The 25,731-nt window shown below is 39.0% G+C and overlaps 1 protein-coding gene across 1 annotated transcript in view; it reads right to left on the bottom strand.

The window, feature by feature from the left end:
- Positions 1–25,731, bottom strand: part of CNTN3 (contactin 3) — a 115,621-nt gene that overhangs the window by 72,708 nt on the left and 17,182 nt on the right. The window contains exon 2 of the mRNA XM_075052631.1: positions 12,751–12,885. Coding sequence (XP_074908732.1) covers positions 12,751–12,805 — 55 coding nt within the window. The 5' untranslated portion in view covers positions 12,806–12,885. The remainder of the gene's footprint in view (positions 1–12,750; positions 12,886–25,731) is intronic.

Here is a 25,731-nt window from a genome sequence, read left to right as displayed (position 1 = left end):
GTAAACTCTCGTAAAAGCTGGAATATGCCCACTGTGCATCAGTGCTACAGATGTAGGTACGGAATTTGAGATGAATCTTTAGATTTTATATATGAAATATACACAAAAAGATAGATTCAGTCATATAATTTTCTTTCTTTAAACTACAGTCCATGGTCTGCAATGAAGTTTTGCATAGGCTAGTAAGTAAATTCAGATTTAGTTTTTTTCCACAGCTGCAATCAAAGACAATTCTTACAAATTTTTGAAGGCAGAAAGAACTGTGACACTGCCCCCTCTCCCTAAAAAGTCATGGCACCATTAATGTCAGTAGTTTATCTCAAAAACCCCTGTCTCTTATCAGAGCTTGCTGGAATCGCTTCCCAGCTAGCACAAAATATCATGGGAAGGAATGAATCTGTCCCATTTTTAAGCTGTTGATACAGGATAAATGTTTCTTCACATTTTGAAAACCGTAGGGAAAATGTATTTCCTTCCATTACACATCCCCATAGCTGCCTTGACTCATTAAATAACATGCCATATGATCTCCCTACACAGTGAACCTTAAAAATGAGAAATGTGATGAAACCTTAAAAGACCCAATTCATAAAGTCTCTACCGATGGATGATCTCTGGCAACATAAAGACCAGAAAGTAATATGGAATGCACTAGCTAAAAAATTTCTTGAAGATACAGCAGAGCTTTAGAAGACTGGTTCTTACTTGCACTTTTAGCTCTTCCCAAGCTATGCAAAGGCATCCTAAAAACGACCAAGGAGCAGATTTGAAGGTCCTTTAGGATGCCATTGCAAGATTTATGTTGGGGTACATTGGCAGTGTGAATCAAATACCATGTCTGGTACTAAGGCTGTTAGCGTCGCGATTTCCCTGTTATTTTCAGTATCAGAAAATCTGCCATTCAGTTGTTTACAATAGCAATACCTTTAACTGCCACCTCTGCAGTATGGGAGAATCCTTAACTGAATCTAATGTTGAACTATTTGGGGATTTTCTATATTGCTTTCAGAGTTATCAATAGGTGTATGAGCAACCAGGATAAAATATATACCAATTATCATAGTATCATAGAATGGTTTGGGTTGGAAGGGACCTTCAAGATCATCTAGTCCAACCCCCCCACCATGGTCAGGGACACCTTCCACTGGACCAGGTTGCTCAAAGCCCCATCCAACCTGGCCTTGAACACTGCCAGGGATGGGGCAGCCACAGCTTCTCTGGGCAACCTGTTCCTGTGCCTCACCACCCTCACAGTGAAGAACTTCTGCCTTACATCTAATCTAAATCTACCCTCTATCAGTTTAAAACCCTCGTTTACCCTCAACTATGCAAATTAAGCTGTTTTTAATTCAGGTTTAAAACATTTTGAAGCTCTCATTGCACAACAACTGCCAAAGGCAAATGAATACTACATTTTTTTCTTTGCAGTTCTTTGCCTCTTGCTGCTGAGCACCCAAAGATGCACTGAATTATTTTGCAAAGTACATGCATTGTGTGCAAGCCGTGACTTGGAGATCACTGGGGACAAGGTGGCATTTTGAGCCTCTCAAATCTGCGATGGTCGAGGAGTGGCGCAAGAGTTGTGAAATTTTCTGCTTGTTTAAAATAAGCTCCTGACATACTCCATTGCCTCTACTAAACAAAAGTAATGCTAATCCACCGATTCCTCACGCTCGGTACTTAACAAAATGACACTTAGGAGCTGGGAACAAACCCCGATGTGTATTTAGAACAGTGCAGAAAGTCTGTTTTGTGACTCTTTTCACATAGACCCTTGCAAGGGTCATTATGCTTTTTCCTTGCAATTTGAATGGGAACTGCTAAGTCACCTGCACAAGGTCACAGCCATCACAATTCAAACCCAGGTCTCCTTAAAACCCACAGCCCTGCACCCCATGCACTAGGCTATTCCAGGTTTCTCATTTTACACTGCAGGGAAACATCCAGTTGGCTTCAGTATACACTGTGTATCAGTGCATAAAGTTACTCCATACCTGCCCTTCTTCACTAAGGTTTTCTGTTCCCCTCTGTTGGATGAAAATACTACAAATACTTACAGTGACTGGTTCAAATAAAGTGGTTTCTCTGTTCAAATTCTATGTTTCTGCACTGAGTTTGCAGTCCCTGAACATCTGACCCTGGACTATGCAAGAGTAAAGGATAACCAAGCACACACACGCTCACCTATGTGTCATCTTCTGCTTTCTCTTCCAAAAGAGCAAACAGCACGTGTCTAGAAAAAGGTCTACATTCCTGCCAAAAGGCATGTGTTTGAAATGCTTTTGACTTTGTTACAAGACTCCTAAAAAGTCAACAAGAAAGTCGTGACTATTTGTTCCCTCCAAGAAGGAAAAAACATCACGCTACGTTAAACAGCTATATTTTAATATTCTGTTTATAGTTATGGAAATTTGGTTCATTTTAGCATCAATAAGTTCTGATTGTGCTAATCAGACAAGAATATAAATGAGCTTTTATTTGCTTAGGTTTTCAAACATGTATAGTAATATGGTTGAGGTTAGGCTTTTGCTTTACAACCTTGTGTTATTTTTTTACTGAAAACTAAGTGTGAAAATTGTGTTCTGATCCCTGATAAATACTGATCCCCAAAATCTCATCACTGATATGTACACCCTGTATTGGAAAAGTTAAAGGCTAATATTATCCCATTTGTTATTAAACAAGAAATGGAAAGATTATGGCAAAAATCAAGCTTTTGTCCAAGAGGCTAGTAGCAGCATATTTGATATTATCAAAAATTTAAAAGCTAAAGCATTCATTTTGAACATAATTATCAAGAACAACAAAATCAGAACAGTTTCTCCTGGAAGGCTTTTTTTAAATAAACCCCGAAGTATTTATTCTCAGTTCTGTTGCTTTCCTGAACATCTGCCAAATTGTTCAGCTTCAGATTTCAACCACAGTGTACCTCCCTGTTTTTCAACTGTCATTCACAACCACTTTTGTATGTGGGTTGTCTTTTTTTTCCCCTGCAGTGTCCTGAGCTTCCCAAGTAAGGGGCTGATACAGCTTATGTTCTGCACAGCAAACTTCTCCCAAAGTCCTTTTCCCTTACATTCCCCCTCCCCAATGTCTTTTAAGTTTCTGCTTGCAGAGAAAAGGGTTTCCCCCTCCCCATCTTGGTATTTCTATAGCATGACTCACCTGAATACCTCCAGGCTTCATAAAGCAACAAGCACCACTAGATCTATTTTGTAGGTAAGAAATAGAAGATTAAAGGTAGCACCCAAGACACCTGGAATCATCACACTAGATGAGATTACTCATCCATCTTGGTCATCATTTATTCTTCAGCAACAGCCAATGACAGATACTTCAGAAGGTAGTTTAATCAATGGAGATGGCTGAACAGCAAGCCTGGGACACTTCTGTCTAGTCTGCTATCAAAAGGCAGAAGAAACAATAGGGTAGCTATTCAGGTAATGAGTGAAAGCTTTATCTTCATTTCATTACACAAACCAGCAAAAGAAAGGCAAAACAGCCAAACTCTAAGCTTTAATCTCTTCAGTAGGGACAGCCTAGCAAGTAAAGAAGAATGACTTTAATAGCTGCTGCCAGGGCACAGGGAAGAAGAGATAAGCTGACGCTTTAAGAGAGAAGAAAGAGGGATCCGTGCCTGCAGAGAGCAGATGACAGCCTCTCCTCAATGCAGCTCCTAGTGTCCCCTCATTCCACCTCTGGATGGGAGGGGAGGGCTGCCTGATGTTGGGGTGGAAGCCAGCTAACAACTTCCAAGACCTTTCTTCTTCTGAAACTCCACGTTGCCAATGTTGTACCATGCTAACCCCAAAAACGGCTGTGGAGAGGTTTCTGTCCTACCCTCATCACATGGCAGGCATGCTACGTGCTAAGGAACAGCTATGTACCTTCAAAAGCTACTTTCTCCAAGACAGGAGACTGTAGTCATACAGTAAGTAGCCATATACGAAATACTTGGCACTGATCTACCTACCAAGAAACTTGGTGAACAGAAGTCCCAAGGCACTGGGAGTTATCACCATTCTGATTAAATAAATATTTAGACTGTGGATTTGAGTATTCTGCTAGGGGTTACTATTAAATGCATCCAAGCTCCATAACTTTTTACAAACAATATACTGGAATTACTTGCTCTATTCTACCATACTTTAAACAGCACTAGGCAGAAGAACTGTATAAATACAGATGTACAGCCTTCATGCTCAGTAATATCTGTAATAAGAAAATTTTATTGCAGGATAAAGCACTTGAGAATTTCTTCTTGTTAATTTATGTAAAAAATTAGAATTGCCACTAGCCAAAATTTCTCCATTCAAATGTCCATAAAGTCTGTGATGAGTTTAATTAATGAAGATAAAGACAGTATTTGTCTTGTTGAAATGAAGCATTAATTGCCTGGAGGTGAGGATTCAGCTTTAAGGTTAGACAGTACCTGCAGCAAGAAGTAGGTGCTTTTCAAGAGAAGGTTTTCTTCAGCTTAGAAGACAAAGCAGAAATCAAGGAGACTCTTCAGAGGTATTTAAGGTCTCACTTCAAAAAGAGCTTTAATATCACAGCATTTTCCACACTTAAGGAATTAAATACTGCAACTGATAAAGACTACACCCATCATCAAATACAGACTCCTGTAAATCCACTGAACTTGGAGGAAGTCCATGAAGTCAATGACAGTCTTTTCATTGACTTGGACCACCTCAAGTTTATATGTAGCTAAAAATTAAAAACATGGGATCCTGATGAAGGAGATTATATTCATTCCCTCGCTTAATTGCAAGTGAATGGATTAGCATCATTCTCCATTGCTGCTCACCTTCTTATTGTAATATTGATGAAGAATGAAAAGCAGCCCTAAAAAGCCTTTCTCAAAATGAACATGCTCCATTTGTAGGTTGAAAACAGAAAAGCTCACAATGCTAAGGCACAAGTGTACAAGACAACTATAGCTGTATTCAAAGCAAGAGTTGCAGCAAGAAGGCAGAGGCAAGATTTACACCGGTTCATAGCAAGAGGTGAAACTGGGTCTCCAGTAAGCTACCACCATCTGTCAGTTTACAGGCAGAAGGTGCCTGCAGCAGGGCAAATTTCTTGCCTCCCAGAGCTTACATACCAGGTTGTTTGCTGTATCCTTTTTTCACCATAACAGAGGAGTAGTTAGGCTTGATAGTATGTTGGGTTTAAGTGCAAAGGGATATCTACAATGACTGTCTTCTCAGATTTACAGCAGCAACTCTGTTTTCTGATACCAGATCTGTATGAAGCACCCACGACATCAAACAATTCATAGAAAAGTAGAACTCTAAGATTGGTTCCTCATTTTATAACTAATTCAATAAGCAAACAGAATTTTCTATCAGTGTAATGAATCTTGTTAGCAATATACAAGTCATCCAAGCTAAACAATTCTGACAGTCACTATTGGCATAGATGCATTTTAACATTATGACTTTACATGTATAATGTACAAAAAAGGATATTACTATTAATATGCAAAACCATTATGCATTAAGATACAGACTGGCTCTGTCTGAATGCTGTAACTCTTAATGAAAACTGAATTTTAACAAGAGCAGTGTCATAGTAGTATGTGATGATAGCTATTTATTTTTTTTCTCCAAATGGATTCTTACCCATACAGAAACTCCTCACCGAAGACTAAATCAAAATTATTGCAACTTTCTAAGAGCTATATCTGTTTTGCACTGGGGAAGGTATTGTTGGCATTCTGCCAATGTCCAAGAAGCCTACACTAAGAATTACACATTTATGACTGCAAATATACTCCTACATCGGATTAGTTTCAATACAAGAATTCACCAGAAACACATGAGTTATTTCCTCATCTACATTAAATCAACATGTTGATGTTTGGTACATTCTTTGTTTTCAAGAAATACTGAAGCCAAAATAAAGCACTCTTGTGCCTTCAAAAGATGTTTACCCGCAAGAAAACAGCATCTCACTACATAAGCGGGTACCAAGAGGAAGATAACAGATACACCCATGGATATTGGGTGGGAACCAGACTGCACATATAAAATGCAAGGTAGCACGGATTGAGACCACATTTGTTACTGTGGTCAGATCCTACTGCAGCAATCCCCCCCCCCCCCCCCCAAATATCCCAGAATGATGGGAAGACATACGTACTAGTGCATCTGTAAAGCCGGTACAGGAGCAAGGCACTAGCTTTCCAGATCAGCTGCCTAGTAAGGATTTGACAAAAATTCAAGCCTGTCTCCAATTATACTGGATGCTAGAATGAACAGGCTATTATTCGCTCATCTCATTGATCTTACAGCATCCTGATACTTGCGGTCCAGGGCAAGTCCAATAATATTAAAAAGTAGACCCATATCACACCGTTTTCAGTAGTATTCCCTTTTTGCCTCTCCAAATCAATATGGGACAGAAGATGCAGGGTCAGAACAGGAACCTGACTGACATCCTTTGCACATGCCCAAGCAAGTCACCCACCACCTTATAAAATGGTATTCCGGGTGTGGAGAGCCAAGCTTTTCCTCTGAAGAGGATATTTCTATTTTCCTCATGGCATGATTTAATAGCAACAATAAATCAGTAAGAACATGGAAGGTTTGTTCTCATGCTCTTCAAAAAATAAAGAAAGAGTAAGAATCATGCTTTCCAATTTCAAAAGTCTACTAAACTTAATACTAATAAAGAGGACAGCTGTGGATCTGACACATGACATTGCTGAGCCTGAGGGTTTAACTGAGTTTTTTCTGTATTAAACTGAGAAAAAAGAAAAAAAAAAAGAAAATGAAAACAATGAAACCACCTGAATTGACGTAAAGAAATACATATAACATGATTGTTTTAAACTCAAATGGACTATTAAATAAGGAATTAGAAGGAAAACCTCTTTGTTGGCAAATTTCAGTGTAAAGGGACAGAATATGAAACAGGCTTCAATGTCCAAATAATTTCTGTTATGTTACAATAATTTTTTGGCTGGGTTTTTTTGTTGTTTTTTTTTTGTTGTTTGTTTGCTTGTTTTTTGCCAAGGTTTATAATGGCTGGCGGGAAAAGTTTAATCGTAATTTTTTGGTTTACCCTATTTAGATAAAGCACAGACAAGACAGCATTAAGATACACTGTTTGTGGTGGCAACAAATTAGAAGCTTAGCAAGAAAAGTTAGTCCAAGCAGATTCTACCAGTCTCGCCCTGGACACGCTGTTTGAAATGTGCCCTTTCATCTCCTGAAGAACAAAAATTTTATGCTTTTACACACACAGTTCTCATTCTTTCATTTCTTTGAACTTTCTCTTTATTCATACCTTTCTTTCCCCTTCAAAAGTTGTTTTTCCTCTTAATTCTCCGGAGAAGCTTTAAAAAGATACCTTTCCAGGGAGAACACAGCAGTCAGTTTTAGCAGTGTAAACCAGCTGAAAACAGTAGAAAATTATAAGAAAGCAAAAGAAACTAATGCCTGTGCTTGCACCAGTGCTGCTGTGAAAGGCTGGGTGAAGAAACCCAGAGTACTTGTGCCAGCTGGGGCTGATGGAGGCAGCAATCCCCACAGAGCTTACTCCTTCTCTCCAGTTGAACAGTGCAATAAACTGGGGCAGGAAAATGAAACCAAAATTAGCAAGAGTGTCAAGAAAAGCTAGCTGTCATACAAACTGCAGAGAAGCAGTTTACACACTTACGTGATAGGTGTTTGCCTTAATTATCGTAAATGTCCACCATATTCATCAGTCACTGCAATTGCGGTGCATCACAGTCTGCAGCACACTTATCCTCCTGCGTTCTGGAAACGAAGGCACTGCTATGCAGTTCACCAAAAGAGTAAGTGAAATCAGCTGGGTCACCCAGGACAGGTGGAAGTCTATACAAGAGTCTGGAGAAGTTGTAACACACCTGGAATCAATTTATGACTTCACCACAGATCATGGCTTAGTTTTGCACTTTAACTGTTCATGTTGTTTTGCATATTTTATTCCTTTTTATCTTTAAATTACTCTGAAGAACTACTTCAAACATAATAATACTGAAGTATGTGTTTTGAAATTCCTTTTCTAACAAGGTAGGCATTTTGAAACTCCATATATATATATATTTAATGCTAAGTAATCGCCTTTTTGCTCCCCAAGGTAAATGGACAAAAAGACCACAGGATCATTAATCATACAGATATAAGCATACATCAACGAACAAAAACCCAAGGGCCTGTTGTTGTTTTTTTTTTTTCATTAGATACTCTCACATCCCCACTTTGATGAACTGTGAAGATTCACACAGGATAAACAAAAAGCAATTCAATATAGGGCACTGCAATAAGGGAACTAGTTTGAAATACATTATCTGTAAGGACAGAGAATGTCAAGGTTTATAAGCCAAGATCAGCAGCATCTCCATTTCTGTAGCTATGATGTTATTTCACAACACTGAAGTGCAGACAAGTCTTAACTGTCTTTTTGCTTATAAGCAGAGCACAAGAATTGTTTTCTATAGAGAGTCAGAATACCTGCTGATCTATCTTAATGATAGGTTAAAAGTAATATTCTCAAAACAGTTTAACAACTTATTTTACATTTACAGTGTGGTCTTACTAAAATCCAGCCTGAAATAAATTCAACTATAGGATTCCCAAATGGATTTTAGAAGCACGCAGTTCACTAAAAACATTCAAGTAGTTGAAGCAAACAGGTAATGTTAGCGCTAAACACATGCCCAGTCTCCAAATAGCAGAAGATCTGTATGTCAGGATTGAGACCTTCTGCGGAGTTTCAAGTGAGATGGGTTAGGCAGCTGGAAATGCTCAATTTGGGCTGTTCAGCAAATTACATCTGGCTCGAACTCTTGTCTCTGCAAGTGCTGACTGTAACTCCAAGCAACATTCTCAATGACAGCAATATAACAACGTTAAGTCAGGGATATATACATCAATTATGGGGGCTCAAGGCTTCCAAGCAGTCCTGCTCCACCAAGCCATCTGGCTTTTGGCAATGTGAAAAATAGCTTTTTCCTTGACTTCTTGCTGGTCTTCCAATCTACCAACTCCCCATGGCTACTAAGCTGACATTTGGGAAGTACCCTAATTGAAGGCAGATGAACTGAAATAGATGCAAAGAAGGGCTAGCAGGATGAACACAGAAAGAGGACAGTCTTACACAAGACCAGAAATCATTTGCACTTCAAAATATTAGCAAAGTTTTCCTTGTTACTGCAATGGTCGTTGGAAATTAAGTAGTCTACTAGTAATTAGCTGAATAAATTTCTCTATTAGCAAACTCGATAGTCAATGACAACTTAGCTATTGAAAATATTGAACTTTGAGATATGTGAATTGGTTAATTTGCAGCTAATATCATCCCTTTCGTACTGTGTCTCTTTCTGCAGTTACATTTGCATAGAACCATGCATTTATGACTAGATTTTTTTTTTTCAGGAAGTCATTTGGTACACTTGGTATTAATACAGTTTAACATAAGAAACCTTGCCATTCATTCTGGATCCTTAAGGCTATCCTTCCTCATAGGCAGCAAAAACAAAACTTGCTTTCATCTAAGTTGCTTTTAAATGTGACCCAAAAGAACTGAGATGACATGAAATAAAAATGTGAGAAAGATTAAAGGATAAAAAAGTCCTTCAACAGATGGGTGAAAAATCTTTCATCCTTGTAGAAGGAGGTTATGTACTTCTCCACATGAACCACTACCAAGGTCAAAGTGATCGAAGTAAAGCTTTGAGGGTGTCACACCAACAGTTCTACAGGCGTTGCAGCTCACACTCCAAGTAGTTGTTTGCAAGTCTCCAACTAGGGATGTTTACAGCTTTCTCCTACTACTGCTCATAACACATCAGCAGTGCCTGAGAGACAAGGAGAATCCTGTGCTTTAAGAGTTGCCTACCCTCCTGGGTCTGAATGCTACCACATGTATTTTCTCAAAGGTTTTTTTCATTTAGAAAAAAAAAAGGCATATTTAAATTGAACACATCAAGGCAGAAGATTTGCATGCTTTGCAATTTAAAAAGATACAACTTCAAGAAGGGTAGAGAATGATTGTAGTTTTTCAAAAGAACATTTTAGTGTGTTATCTATGACTGAAATATTGGGGGGGTTTAGCCTTCCCTCTTATACTAGTTGTATCTCAGATATTTGTTACGATTCAAAGGATAACTATTAAATTGTACAAATATAACTAAAACCTACAGCAAGATAAGTTATTAGGCCTTATCTTGTATCAACTGAAAAACTTAAAGAAGTTACTTCTAACAGATTAAAAACCTGCCCCCCCCTTTTTTTTTTAGCATCAATACTCATCTAACACTAACATAACCATGAACATAATGAAATCATTCCTTCTACTACAAATAACATGCATGATGCCAATCACCAATACAAGTGATTTATTGCGTGAAAATTATTCATACATTTTAGTTAAGTATTGCAATGTAAATATAACAAGACCAATATCCAGCAGATCAAAAGCAGCAAGACTACACTTTGAAAAAATCTTTAGGTAGCAAATGATTTTTAAAGTTTGGATATTACCTGTTTTTTTCCCCACAGTAACCTTCACTACATCAATGAATCACTTCAAAAACAAAAAATGGTTTAGCTTAGTCTATATTTAAATTAACAAATAATATGTCTCCTTTGAATAACAACTGTACTGAACAGTCAGCAGAAACCCAAAGTTACATATGAGATGTTCAGAAGCACCTACATACATTCTGCAACAATTAATTGTTTTGCTGACATTTATAAAGTCAAATTTTGCCAATTCAGATGCACCAGCAGCTAATTGGCCTTAGAAGTAATTCCCCAACAATAACAGAGATGTAGCACAGAGTGGACTTACAACCTTCAAGTAGTTTTAAGACCACAAACACACTTTCAACTTCAGGTATTTCCAGATGCAGCCCAAAAGAGGGGCACAGCCCTGGCTGGGATGGCTCCACTTTCTAGCTAACACAGGATGCTCACAACTTCACACTCCTGCCTCACGCAGCACTGTTGCTGCACGTTTGCTGCTCAAAGAGAAGAGCTGGAAGTACAACAGCGGCATCGAGCAATGCCACAGCACACTACCTCTAATCCTCCTGTAGGGAAACAGCTCCCTGACGCCTTCTCCCTCACTGTTTTGGGATTTTCACGGGCTCAAAGAGAGTCACACTTACTGCTTGGCTTAGGACACAGCAGCAGGGTGGGCCAGACTGACACAGGGAAAGCATGGACCCAGCAGTAATACAGTATTGTTAAAAAGGTAGCTTTGCTCCCAGCAGTTTAAAGGGGAGAAAAGGAAAGTCCCTCTATTTCAACTAGTAATTCTGTGCAAGCCTTTTATGATTGTTTCAGTGTCAGAAATGCCCAAGACCTCTTTCAGAAAGCAATCCATAAAGTAGTCTTGCAGGAAAAATAATTTTTATTTTTAAGTCTCTTGGGATTTTCTTTTTCTGTAGAAGAGCATTTGGATTTGATAGAGACAATATTAGCACCTTTCACTTTACAGATTGGTTTAACAACGTGGCTTCCCTTTCTTCAAAGTTTTTGCCTAAGCCGAAAGCAAATCCTGGCTTTCTGAGTCTCCATATAAAGCTAAATCCATATACCTTACTCAGTTACATTTCTGTGCACATCATGCAGGAATTCAATCCTCCTGAGGGCAGCGAGAACATAAGCAGCAGCTACCAGAGGAAGGGGGATGAGAGAAGAGGCTGGCACAGCACACACCGCAGCATCAGTAAGTAATCACAGCCAGGTGACTGCACAGGCCAGCCACAGCATCGAGGTCTCTCTCCATCCATCCATCCCTGCGTTAGAGTTGTTGCAAAGAAAACACATCTAGTCACAATAGACCTGGGCTGTAAACCATTTGCTTTACATGTTTCAATTCAAGCATGTGCATATATACTACCCTCCTTCTCAAAGCAGCACTGACCATTCTGAAAAGGATGCACATAGGTAATTTGGGCACTATCAGCTATACCTGCTCTTTGCAACCCTGGCGATGCCAATGAGCACTGAAGTCACCAAGAGTCAACCCCTGAGGACAGAACAGGAACCTCTCCTCTCTCCTTCACACACACCTTGACATTACTAGGGATGCTCAAGCAGAACACGTGCTGAACGAAGAGATCACCAAGAAAAGCAAGTGACTTCTGCTGCTGCTGTGAGCACTGACCTCAATAAGGTAAAGAAAAACGACTCAGAAGAGCTAACGTGGCAGGAGAGAGAGAGAGAACCTGAAAAACAGCCCAAGTTCCAAACACTGAGAATTAGCTGGTTTATTGTCTGGCAGAGTAGGAAAAGCAAACTTCTGAACTGCTAAATTGGTGCAGTGATAACATAGCACTAGTCCTCATGAATAAACCAATTCTAAAGTAAACAAAAAGTTTTGACAAAAGCTACAGTAATCATCCCCAGTTACAGTAAGAATTTAAAGTCTGCAGTTAAAGAAAAACACATATTGCAGCTATTAAATCAGCATGCCCACGATGCATGCATTACTAATAACATCCTTACTGTATTCAAATATCTTCTGCTTGCTTTGAAAGCACAGCCTTATGTAATAACTTTGGAGGAAAAAGGTTATTTTAATTAATTCACCATTAGTATTTTGTATTATTTAAGGTATGTATTGCATGCTTGGTTTCTAAACTCTACATGACATTTGCATTTCAAAGCCTCCATGGTTCTATTCCTCAAGTGCAGTTCAAATCTGGAATCTGGAGACTTATGCATAGCTCTAAACTGGAAATTGGAGATTCTTATATATTGTTACCTCCAAGACAGCCAACAAATGATACCAGGAACAGCTGTTTCCACAGAAGCAGCATCTTCAGTCACCTAAATTCAGTAATTCTGGTTCGGTCTCAGGTGAACTATATGTTTAGTCGTCCAGGTGGCAAGGTTTAACCTGTTAAAAGAACAAATAAAATTGAATCCCATGATGATGCCTCTGAACTGGCTTCCTTGTTAATGCGCTTTTTAATAAATACAAAGTTGACAGACCCTCTAATGTTCCTCTTTTTTCCTATGACTTAACCACCCACAGAAGGGTTCATACATGTATCACATTTAGGTATGTATATAAGGTGTTAGATAATTCAGCAGCAGCAGAACTGACGGGTAAGTTGATTCTGTAGTTCCTGCTTCTCACCAATCTCCAGCAATCGTTTATTTGTAAGAAACAGTAGTTTTAAAGGAAAAGAGAGAGTACATGAGGTGCAATCATACACAAAGTACAGCAGTTTAATGCATCTGTTACAAGAACAGCTTGCATTGCACTTGCCTTGTATCACTGTGCTAGCAACAATCTGAACACGTACAATAACTGATTTAATTAAAATCATGTCAAACTCATTACTTTTTGTTTGTTTTCCATACTAGATCTGTACTCAATGTGCATAACAGCATTGTAGAAGTCTGAAGAGGAAGATCTAGCAACCGAAAAAACCACCAGTGAGCACACTGCACTCAAGTGCATCAGGTGTAATGACATGCTATGGACTTGTTTGCTAGCTTCCCTTTCTACATTTGTTACTAGCCAGATCATAAACAGTTTGCCAAATTCTACTAGCCTAGGTATGACATTGTTCTTTTACTTGTATTTTTTCCTAAAAAGGCTTTACAGTAAATTTTCTGAAGTTGTACGACAACTGTGGCCTTCATACTTTGTGTGTGTCACTTCCACAGCATCCTTTCTTCAGAGCAAGGGTAGCTCGGCAAAATTTGAGGTTCTGCAGTACACAGACCAGACCAAACCAAATGGTTCCTCCTGAAATTAATCTACAGATCAATGCACAGAAATACTAAGGTCAAGAAAACAACTATTAATTCTGAGGAACCAAATCTGAGATGTCCGAACTTGATTTTTCCATGTGAACTGCATTTCACATTACAGTTGAAAGTTTATAATACTTCTGTAAATCAGGTGTCTGAATCTCAAGCTAAGCACCCCAGAAAAAGAGATCACACACTCTGATACAACCCCACCCCATGATTTGCTAAGAGAATTTCAGCTCCCCAGAAAAACATGGCATGGCCCTTTGCCACAAGAACTGTATCTTTTGGCATCCTGCAATCCCGGCTCACACAGGGTACACTGATCAGCTTTCGCAGCAAGGCACGCAGCACCGACAGCGGAATCCTCTCCTCAGTACAGTCAGAGGTATCACTTTCTGATTTTTTCATGTGTTTCTAAAACAGAAAATAAGCAAACCCAAAAACGTGCATTTCTATCAAGTAATAAGTACTGATCGCTCAGCAGGTATCTGCTGCCAGCAAAGCTGGTACAAGAGGGAAGCTTACTGTAGGGGTACGGGGTACAGCAATTCCCAAGTACCTGAAAAGTGATGGGGAAACATCCCACCCCCAGGCAGCTCTCTGGATGAGACAGTTTGAGGAACCACACCTAGTTCTTACAGACTAAGAGCTGAAGAAGTTTATCATATGCAACTAAAACATTGTTGGTTTCCAGAAGGAGTCATGTAAGCACAATAAATTCTGGTAAGTATGCATGTTAAAAAACCCACAACAGTGCTTAAGCGACACTGTAATTCTTCCTTTCCTGGAGCCAAAAAAAACCTGAGGTCAGATGCACATACTGAAGAGATCACATAAAGGAAGGTAGAAACCTGTTTTGTGTCAGATCTGCAGTTCAAGACTTTTTTTTTTTTTTTTTTTTTTTTTTAAGAAAAAAAACCCCAAACCAAAAACCAAACGGAAAATGAGAAAAATACTTTTTATTGAAACGGAAAACTTGGGTTTGGTCACTCCCCACCCTGTGTTTCCAAGGGCCATCTGCAAAGCCTTCCACTAAGGAACATTATCCGTGGGCAGCCAGAGACCAGAGGCAGGAGAACCAAACACCCACCCAGCTCCGGCCCCGGCCGTGCTGCTGGAGGACCAGCTGCTCCCACAGCCATCAGAAGCCACGGCTGCGCCAGTGCCACGCCAGCCTGGCACAGGAACATCTCGGGACAGCCCCAGTTTTCAGCTGCAATGCTAAATCCTGCCTAAGCATCACCATCCTAGCCCACAGAAACTAGCGATTTTATAGCTGCAATGTTTGCCCTGAGCAGTGAGGATAGCCAGAAGGGCAGAAAGGGGAGAGGGAAGGAGGTGGAATAGGAATACTAAAGTAGGTCACTCTTATATGTCAGCTTTCTTGCAGTCTAACAAGGAAGGAAAAAAAAAATGATGGAGAAGCTAAATTAATTTGATTTTGTTCCTTAAGTGCTCTGGGCAAAGCAGAAAATGATAGATCCATTTCAGGCCAGAAAAAAGTGCTTTGGTAGAAGCTAAAAGAATTGAAAAGTTTTATATGTGGGTATAAAATCATAAAAATACATCCCAACCTCTGCCTGCATTATATTTTAATAAATTTTAATCTCTAAAAGAGAGAATGGTAGTTACCAGCTAGCTAACCTTGTAAGGTTTAAGTTGCTTTAAATGCTTCATTTTCTCTCTGTTCTGTAAGACTGTGCTAATCTAGGCTCTATTCCTGAATACCCCAAAATTTCATTTTTAAAACATGACACTTGGTAGCGTTCAAATTTATAGCTTTAAGCCAGATAAATGTATCCTTATGCTCAATAACATGTCAGTTCTTTACAAAGGAAGATGCAAATTCACATGCACACCCATTTAACACCAAGCAGATACCAAAGTATAACATTCTTGAAGTTTCTCCTCAGTTCATTGTTGAGCAACAGCCTTCCCATTAAAGAAAAGAAGCTGAAAGGAGGTTTTCTCTGCTGACACCATCCCAGTGTGCTGCCAATACGAACATGAAGGGTTGCAAAGCATGAGACCTACCATGGGCTCCCTGCCTTCCAAACCCCATGCACTTTCAGATCATATAATATAGCAAGTGATGGACAAGAAAGTCTGAAAGAAATAGAAAGTTTGGGAAAGGTTCAAGAGTCAGTAATTTTATTCAGTGACCTGAATTTTTACTACCCAGAGTCAAGTGTAAAAACCAGTAGTTCCCCAAAGGTGGAATTTTTATTTCTATATATAGAAATGGAACTTGTCAAATCTGACAAGTTCAAGTTAAACTTTGAGTATGAGCTGGAGGAATTTGTAGTGTCACTGAGTCTAAATTAATCAGAAATTCCTGGAACTCAGGAGAGCTACAGAGACCTAGAACTTATTGTTCTGTATTGATCACAAACCACAAAACAGAAAATAAACTGATGTACTAACACTAGAGGTCAGCATATCTTTGCAAAGGGAAAGAATTATTAGAATCTCATCTTGATAAATTATGAGAGTAACACTCTAGTTAATGATAAAGTCATCTCCACATGGCATCATAAAACCGAGACACACTGATTAGTGTGGAATACCCTTCAGCAACTTCAAGTAGCCTTTTTTTTTTTTTTTTTTTTTTGGCCAGGGGCTGGGAGGAAGGAACAGGAATATCCACTTCTCATTTCCCTCAAAATTAAATTACTGGCTGTGAAAAACTACCCAATATACTTTGTTTCAATGATGAATACCTACATGGTAGACTTATCTTCCACATCACTGAATCAAGCCTCTGCCTCTTATTTTCCACACTCTAAGACCGATGGGAAGCAGTGCCACGATGAAAATATACTAGCTTTGTATGGTAACTACACACTTACTTTTCCATGCTCAGTGAAATAAACAAATAAATAAATGCTACAATCGTAGGCTTTTGAAAATCCCAAAGAAATACAACAAAACCACTGTAAAAGTACTACGTTTGCACACAGTTTATCAAGCTGGTCTTTTTCTAATACTAACTAATCTCGACTTTGCTCCTATACCAAGATCGCCCCGTTCACAGGGATCTGTCTCTGTTGAGATGAATCCCACTCAAAAGTCCTAAAGGTATATGGAAATATCAAGTCACAGGCAGACCTATCCAATGCCAGAGTTGACCATAATTTTTTTTTTTAAATTAAAAACAAAAACAAAAAACAACAACCCCTTATATCTGTTATTTGTTCCACTGACGCAGACATGGTGCCAGCTCAAGATGAGAACTCAGAAGGGGTTTCTGTCACTTGAAGGAAATAGTTAATTCAACTCTGACATCATCCAATGGGCAAATCTAGAGATTAAGGTATCCGAGTAATTCAATGTTAGAGATTGGAAAGGCTTTGAAAAAACAAAACCCAGAGGAAATATTGAACATTACAGAGCCAGTACTGGCAGCATACTTCTGAAAGAAATGCAAATGCATCTAACATATCTGAAAGACTGTAAATAAGTACGAATTGACCAGTTAAAAGCTACAGAAGCATGGCAAAGAATAGAGTTAAAAAAAAAAAACTTGCTAAGCAATACCATGGCTTGTTCCAAAGAAAAGTTTAAAATGGTGCTCCAAGGATAATCGTGGCTGCTCTGACTCCTTTGGGGTCTCATTAGATCTTTGTTCCACAGCTGCATGGTAGCACCACTCATTAGGAAGCAGCCTTTGCAGGTAGCAGTTGTAAGGCTGCCTGTGGCTCTTCCTCAGCCTTCCCATCCCTACAGGGGTATCAGCAATAGACAAATCATCCTGATGATGCTGGACTGTAAGCGCAAAAAGGAGGAAGAAAGTTTTAGAGAAACTTCACCATACTAAGCACTAAGTAGGATTAAAGTCATCTCCAGTGTGTCATTAGCAGAGACTTAGTTAGAAGCATCATTTTAAACACAATTAATTTATAAAAGCTTAAAATAGGAGAACCAGCAACTGTTCTGTGGAGAGTTTTATTGCAGCTTCTCTTGTCTCACTGCATTTATTGACTTTCAGCCACAGTCCCCTGCTTCACCTGCCCATCCACCCTTTGCACTTGATCAAAATCTCACCAGTACAGAGACCACACAGGTCAACAAAGAACATTTGTAGTAATTGAATGCCCACTCTCCCTGTATACTAATCTTTCCACAAACAGCATCACAGAGCATCTCTGCTTTATACCTCTTACTCGTCACTGAATACACACCAACAGGGTTTACTGAACTCAGTATCTGCAGTTCTTCCATTTAAGAGTTATATCCACCAAAGAAAGCTTTAACTCAGCTGAGCCTTTTACCACAGGGACTTAAAAGCAATGAAGTTGCAAAACCAAAATAATTAAGGAATAACATTTATCTTACAGTCCTCAGGAATCCTGCTTTATTTTAAGACCACCATCTTCCACAACTCTGTATCAACAATTTGAGAGCCTCTTCAAATCTAGCCAGAGGTCTTTACTTTGCACCACCTGCGGAGACAGCCCACCTCAATCAATTTTGGGACACCCATGGGAATGCTTCACAAAAGAACCAGCTTTGCATTTTTCCCCTAGGTTTACAGGGGAATGTTTATCAGAATCTCTTTTAAGTCTTTCCATTTTTAATCAATTACGTGATACAATTTAAAATCCGTTAGGTCTTTTAAGTAATAGCAACTTCAGACCCAACATATATGTAAGACCTAGTCCGAACACAGTTTGATGGTATGTTTAACTACTGTCATTAAAAACTAAATTATGCCTATTTTTCTTGTTGGTACAGTGAAGATGTTACACTGATCTGTTAATTTTTCAAGTTCAAAATATAGATATTAAGTTAAAACAGAATTATATTGTTCTTTTCTACCTTACTTCATGTAATATGAAAGCTGATGAGACAAAACAGATTTGCACAGAAGTTCACTCGAGACCTGAAAACTTATCTTGATACTATTTGCTTTTTCTGTCCAGACAATCATGGCTTGCAGCTGACAGGCTGACAGTTTATCAGAAACAAACGAAAATGATATTTCATGTTCTCTTTCCATAATATTTTGAAAAGTTTAGTTACAGAGCTGCTAGTATTAAAAAAAGAAACAAGACCTCTACTCACAGAAGGGATAGAATAAAGACACCTGTTGAACAAAACACCTGCTATGACAATATTAACTACACAGGCATCAGCCAAGACATTTCATTTCAAACAGCATGAGCACAGTCCCAATACGGTTGCAAGTGTGGATTCTGTCCTTGCTGCTGAGGGATGGCTCTTGAGCCCCAAGGAGCAGACTTGTAGGTTTGCTGCAGTGTTCATCTGCATACGGACTTTGTGTGCCCTACTTACTATCCAGCTCACTTCCAGTTTCCAAGTAAAAATCTTATCTTCAGTGCCAAAACTGTACTTCCAAATAATAAAGGAAGAAAGAGCTTTTTTACAGTGTAGCAAAACTTTCAGGCTGCAACTTCTTGGTAAAAATTCTCTATCTACAGGAATCTTGTCTATTTAGCACAAAGAAAAGTTTGAAATTCCCTAAAAGCATTATTAAAATTTAAAAATATATATTCATCAGTCATCGCCAAAAGCTAACTTCTGCTGCTACTTTAAATACCTCCATTTATTACCATTATACAGATACATTCCTCTATACTTCAGTAGATTATTAAATGCCTTCCCAACTCATGCTATACAACATCAGTAAAACAGCCTCTTGCATTTCAAACCCCTGTGATTAATGTACTGTAATGTTAAAATTGCAGTGCACCCTTGATGACATGACCTGCACTCTATTAATTCTTCCTTTCTTGGAATAACAATATTTCAAACCAATAACCAACTTCAAAAAGCCTTCCCCCCCTCCCCCCAGAAGAGTGACCTGTCGCAAATAAAGTATTTCCTCTGTTATTTTCACGCCCCTGTTCCTATAATTTGTATGCCTGAGGCTTTCCCCCTGTAACTTACCAATTTCAGACACCCTTTTGATAACACATATGGGTCATCACCTTCAACCAGGCGTTCCAAGACAGGTACTTCCAGAGGTCAGAAATTCTTTGAACCCAAATGACAAGATGTCACAAATCACTTAAAAATAATCTAAGGCTCTAGAATTATGATAAATAAATCAAAGCCATTGGAAAAATCAAATATGAAGTTGGATGAACTATGCCTTGTGCAGCTGCAGTGGGGGGAAAAAAGGGGGACCCGACTACCTGATTTCTATTTTCATAACTCCGATGACTACGATATCTGCATTTGCATTACCTGCTCTCCAGGGCTGCCAGAGTACTTGCTGAGCATTACCACAGCTAGCCTTGAGATGGCAAGAGATGTTGCTCATGAGCCAACATTAAGTCTGAAAATAAGACTGACCTTTGGCAGTTAGGGTTACTTTTATTAGCCAGTCCTCATTCCCATATAAGGAACCTTTGTATTACATAGGGAGAGTGGTCTCTGGTGAGATACAAATAATACAGTATTTCTTTTAAAACACCTTTGGTTCCATTGCCTACAAATCGTAACTTCAAAAGCTTCTTTTATCCTGCATGGTTGCCCAAATATAACTCATCACTTTGCATTGCATAGCTAATTTCACTTTGATATTCCTAGGCCAGAATAAAGTTGATCCGTACATCTTGCCTTGCTGCAGCCAGCATTAACATCCACCTCCCGCAGGGCACTGCCTCACCTGGACAGGGAGCCCCACAAATATTGATCGGCGTTTGCTGACCTGGCTCCGAGGGTTACCTACAGCAATTTGTCAGTAGTCCCCTCTTCATCAAAAATTTAAGGACTGATGAATTTCCAATAATCCTACTGACCACAGTAATACCACCTAGTTCAAATATATTTTTTTTTAAACAGAACATGCCGTTCTCCCTCATATTTCTCCCATACAGAAATGCAGTATCTACATAAACCAAACAAGACTCATCCTACCCTCGAGATGGGCTCCAAATCCCAGTAACTGAAATTCAGGCAGTTCCACTGACCTGAACTGAAGCATCTAGGGAGCAAAGAAGTGCCACAGAGTAATAATAGACTGTCTTCAAGCACTTGCAAAAACAAAACAAGAAATCCAACACAAACCCCAAGCAAAAAACCTAACCATAGACAGACCACTAAATGCCACCAGACAAAACAGCAATGTAGTCAATCCACTTAAAAAGCATTAACAATATACTACTCTGTCAGGGTGCTGCAACTCAAAAGCATAGAAACCACCACAGAAATACTCTCAACACCAGACTGCACCAAAATTTACACCAACAGGCCCCCGTGTTTAACTAACTTCTCCCGACAAATAAGGTACTCCGATTTACAAAGCTCCCTGTAAGAAATACCACTGCTCTTAGTCCCAAAAATACTCATCAAAATGTACACTCTAGCCTTTCTGGTCTCCCTCACTACAGGAGACCGTACAGAAACTCAACATTTCTATCACATTAAACTTTTCCTTAAGCTGAGAATTTAAACTACAACATATTAGACACAGAATGAGTTTTCTCATAACTTTATAGCTGACAGTCAGTACACTCTGGGCTTGAAAAAAAACTTAAGAGATTTTGTAGGTTAAACAGTAAAACATGTTGCTATCTGTGTATATGTATACACACATATTTACAGCTAGCTATATATATAAAAAATATGTAACAATCTAATAACGTATACTAAACAAACAATTGCAGAAAAATCCCTTCTTTCTCATCCCCTTTCCTCCTTCCAAAAGTCTCATTAATGCTCAAGTGCCTACAAGAAACTTTATTCAATTTTAATGGCATTTTTGTCATATGCATAACAATACAGGCAAGAAATCCTCAATGCATGACCACCTCTTTAGTTACTTAAAACACCTAACCAAAACTTAAAACGTGACCCGTGTATTGCATTAACCAGGCTTTTTCCAGAAAAAGCAATACAGTTGTTCTTTGTTTCAATGGAAAAGGAAAAAAATTCCTAACAGAGATTTGAGGACAAGAGCCTCTAAGTGCCTGGGCTCCACCTGCACCTCTCCCATCTGAACATCACCGCAGGCCTTGTGGCTTTCCACAAAAGTTTGGACTCAGCTTTGCTTTTAAATGGAAAAAGTCTCCAAGATTTCATGTTTTAAAGTCTTTAATAATACATTTTAATGCAGACTTTTCTGGCCAATTTACTCAGTGAGAAAGGACAGCCTTTCCTGCATTACATTTCAGAGGTCTGATGGCCAGGTTTTCTGCACTGGTTTTGTTGTTTGTTTTTTTTTTAACCACTAATTCAGCTTTGTACATAACTTAGCAGGGAGTTATTACAGTGGATAATACATCAAAAACCCAAGCAATTGTATTACATGAGTTTAAAGCAAATGATTGTCCCCTACATAGCTCCTCTGGCACATTTGTACACTTACACTAAAGGTGTGAATTTAATGTTTTACTATTACACCATGTATTTCTTTCTTCTTGACCAATACCGATGAGGGAAACTCCCCAGACCAAAACTGACATAAAAATTGATGCAAACTTGCTGGTGAGACACATTGCTCCATGTGAGCAGTAATGGAAAGTTTCTCTTCCTTCCTTAAGTCTCACACACAGGTTTCTTTTCTCTCCCTCCAAGCAGAAGCAAGCCAAGAGGAAGAGATGACCTATAGGCAAGCCGACCCGAGACAGACCCCAAAGGTTTGTTTTCTGCCTCCCGGCCAGATAAGCAGAAGCAGCAGCCTGCAGGTGAAGACAGGGGATCCTTTATTGTTTCTTCTTTAGCTATTAGACATCTACAGTTTTTGCCACGGTAGGCAAGGGTGAAGCGTCATATGCATCACTGAACTAGCAGTAAATCCTTGTTTTTAAAGTCAGCACACATCTTCAAGTACAACGGTCTTTAAACCAATATGGATGCACTGGACAGATGTTATTGAAAATGCAACTCGCTGTTGAGACATGGAGAAGTTTGGGTGAGGAAGCCAACAACAACAGGCTCCTCTGAAGAGTCCTCTGTTCCAAAGCTCAAGGCATCCTTCAAACTGCCTCCAGTGATGGAGAAGCCAAGTGTAACACTGGGCCACGCATAGTGCTCCTCGTCAAAGCAACTACTCACAGGGAGTAACCCACATCAAACCATCTTACGTGGTTGAAGATAATGGACAAAAACAGCACCGGGGGAATGCACCATTGCAGTCCCAAGCTGAGACCTCACCCTGCAAGCTGAAGGACCAGCCCCATTTCCCCACACACTCCAGCCACAACGCTTTTTTACAGCCTGACAGCCGACACACAATGGGTAAGATGTATTGTCTCTGTTTAATTGTAAAAGAAAAATTAATTCCCAAGAAGTAACATACCAAGAGGGCAAAATGGCATAAATGCTTCCAGTATATACATAAACAAGGGAGGACAAAAAAAAAGCTAAAAAGGTGAAATTTACATTTTATATACAGTCTTCCCAGCCTTTTCTTACTCTTTTGAAGTATCTATAGCCTGGGAATGGAGGAGCTAGATAGAAGAATTCACAAATTTAGCAAGGAACTGAGCTTCAGGAGATATGGCCACAGGTATCCTTAATCTATCCTGTCTGTGATTATCTCAGTTGAAGTCACATGCAAGAAAATAATCCCCTGCAGCATAGAGCACTGATGTGAAAGGAAAGAAAAGCTCAAAGTCACAGCCGAATGGTTATAGCTGAACCCATTTCAGTACTTTTCTTCCCTTCTACTTCCTACTTGAGACCAAGGGAGCTTAATCTGCATTGATGTCTATGAAGTTTCACTTTAAAAGTTACTCAGCCCAAGAGACTTTCCTCTCTTATGAATAGAAATAAAATGCTCAAGTATTTTTGTGCAAAGTTTTTTAAAAAAGAAACTATGAGGTATTGCCTGAAAACTTGAATACTGCATTTCAGCCAAATTTCAAACTAGTAGCAGAGATATTAACCCCAAAGAGAGATTATAACACAAAAAATACTTAAACTGAACTAGCAGGCAAAATAATACCCATTGGAGAATATAAAGTCATTACAGATGTTCAGTTGATTAGTATGGCTGATCAGCTTGCACACGACAGTGCAGTTTAACAGAATTGAACCATTTTATGGTTACTATTAAGACCACAGAATACGTTTGGTTTTTTTTTTTAATTATTGTTTTTATTCTAATAGAACACTTCCCTACCTCTTCCCACTCCTCACTTTCTCTCTGTTTTGCCCCGCACACCCCTGCTCCCCTTCATTACTGCAAAATGAATTCTAGCATTAGTTCAGACACACACTTGCTTTGTTAACTCACTGCTGGAAGAGGACAGCACCTAGACCCCTAAGATGGAACGTAAAGTGGAAGAAGGAGAAAACATGATGAACAATGAAATGACAGCAGGTAATCTCAGTTTCACATAATCTAGAGATTAGAATTATTATTTAGGTATCCTTGTTACTCATGTCTCCAGGCAGGACACCGAGTCTCAACATAAGACTGTAATTTGAAAAAAAGCAGAATACTAGAAGTTAAAATTTAACTGAGTTTTCTTCCACTGATCCTAAAAGAGGAATACTAGGGTCTATCCCACGATTAATGCCTGCAACCACAGTTGATCTATGGCCACAAAACGCAGTAAAGAAAGTACTAGACTTGTTAGCCAAGCAACTGTGAAACCCCTCTTTTATCCTTCCCACGTAACAAGGCCTCACTTTCAGGACAAAAAAAAAAAAAAGAAAGAAAAAAAAAGCTTGACAAAAAGCAGTGTTTAAATTAAAAAACTGTGTTTAAATTACTTAGTAAGATCTCTTTAAATATCAGAAAATTACTTAGCAAGATCTCTTTAAATATCAGTACAAGGTTAGATGCGATAAAGACTACATTGGCTTTGCTGGATAAGTTTGACAGCTTTGGTTTAAAAAAACCAAACAAAACTGGAAGGAACAGAAAGCTACACTGAGATAACATTCAGTGGCGATGAACCTAAGAATATCTGAAGTACTGAAAAATCAATTTCTTGACTTAGGAACTAAATTTGAATTAGGAAATCTGTCTGAAAGAGGTTTGAAAACCATGGAAAATAAGATGGGGAGGGAGGTTGGTACAAAATGCCCTGGCAGGAAAACAAACCTGCAAAAGAATCATACAGAGAGATCACATGGAGTTTGCATCAGGGAGGGGGATACAGAAAAAAAACAACCCAATTATAATTTTGGGGGTTCAGGAGTTTTATTTCATCCTAGTAATAATAATATTGTTCTGAAATCATTCACAGTGCCAAAACAAGTTTGAAATACAGCTTCAGAAAACCTACACCTGGAGCTTTGCTAACCAAAAAGCTCCACTTCCCAAATATCACTTTGCCTTTTCTTCAGAGAAGAAAAGTTGTATTCCACCATGTCTAACAGGAAAGTAGCAACAAGCCCCAGACCCCAGAAGATGCTGTTTTTCTTTTGGATCGCCAAGGTTCACTTCATGTCTTACTGCACTTGGCATTACTCTCACTAAAAATTGTGTACTGCAGACCAGTGCTTTTCTAGGAAATGATATCAAACTAAATTCATAATTCTTTAAGAACCAATAAACCCACTGAACCAGAAAGCTCAGCCCTTCAGCAGTGGGCTACAAGCAGCCAAGCTGCTTTACTCCCTTTAGCAAAATTCACTACCACCTTTTATTTAAAGCACTGAGTGGGAACTGTTTATATATTTTAACAGCATACCCTTGTTTTGATCCACTGAAGGAGGAAGAGGCCAGAAGACCACAGAAATCCTTTATGAACAGCTGCACCAGAGACATGCTACATCAATCCGTCACCGAGCTTGTATTTTCCTGTGCTACAGCCAAAGCAGCAAAGGCTCCTGGACAGTCCTACCGAATACTTTTTCCTAACCATCTAAGACCTAGGGAAGCATCCCTCAGCATTTTCCAAATGTTCCTACAGAAATCAAGATCTTCTGCATTTTGTTTTTCTGGAGTTACCCTCATTAAGAAGAAAGATCCTCTATGAAGAATGGGTACATGGGTGTCTCAACACATATATTAGATGGGTTCTTACTCTTCTGCGCAGGGAGGAGTTATTCT

Source organism: Buteo buteo, chromosome 21, assembly GCF_964188355.1.
Source record: "Buteo buteo chromosome 21, bButBut1.hap1.1, whole genome shotgun sequence".
Taxonomy (NCBI): Eukaryota; Metazoa; Chordata; class Aves; order Accipitriformes; family Accipitridae; genus Buteo; species Buteo buteo.
The sequence above is the reverse complement of the archived record's forward strand: the minus strand, read 5'-3'. Positions and strand labels throughout refer to the sequence as shown.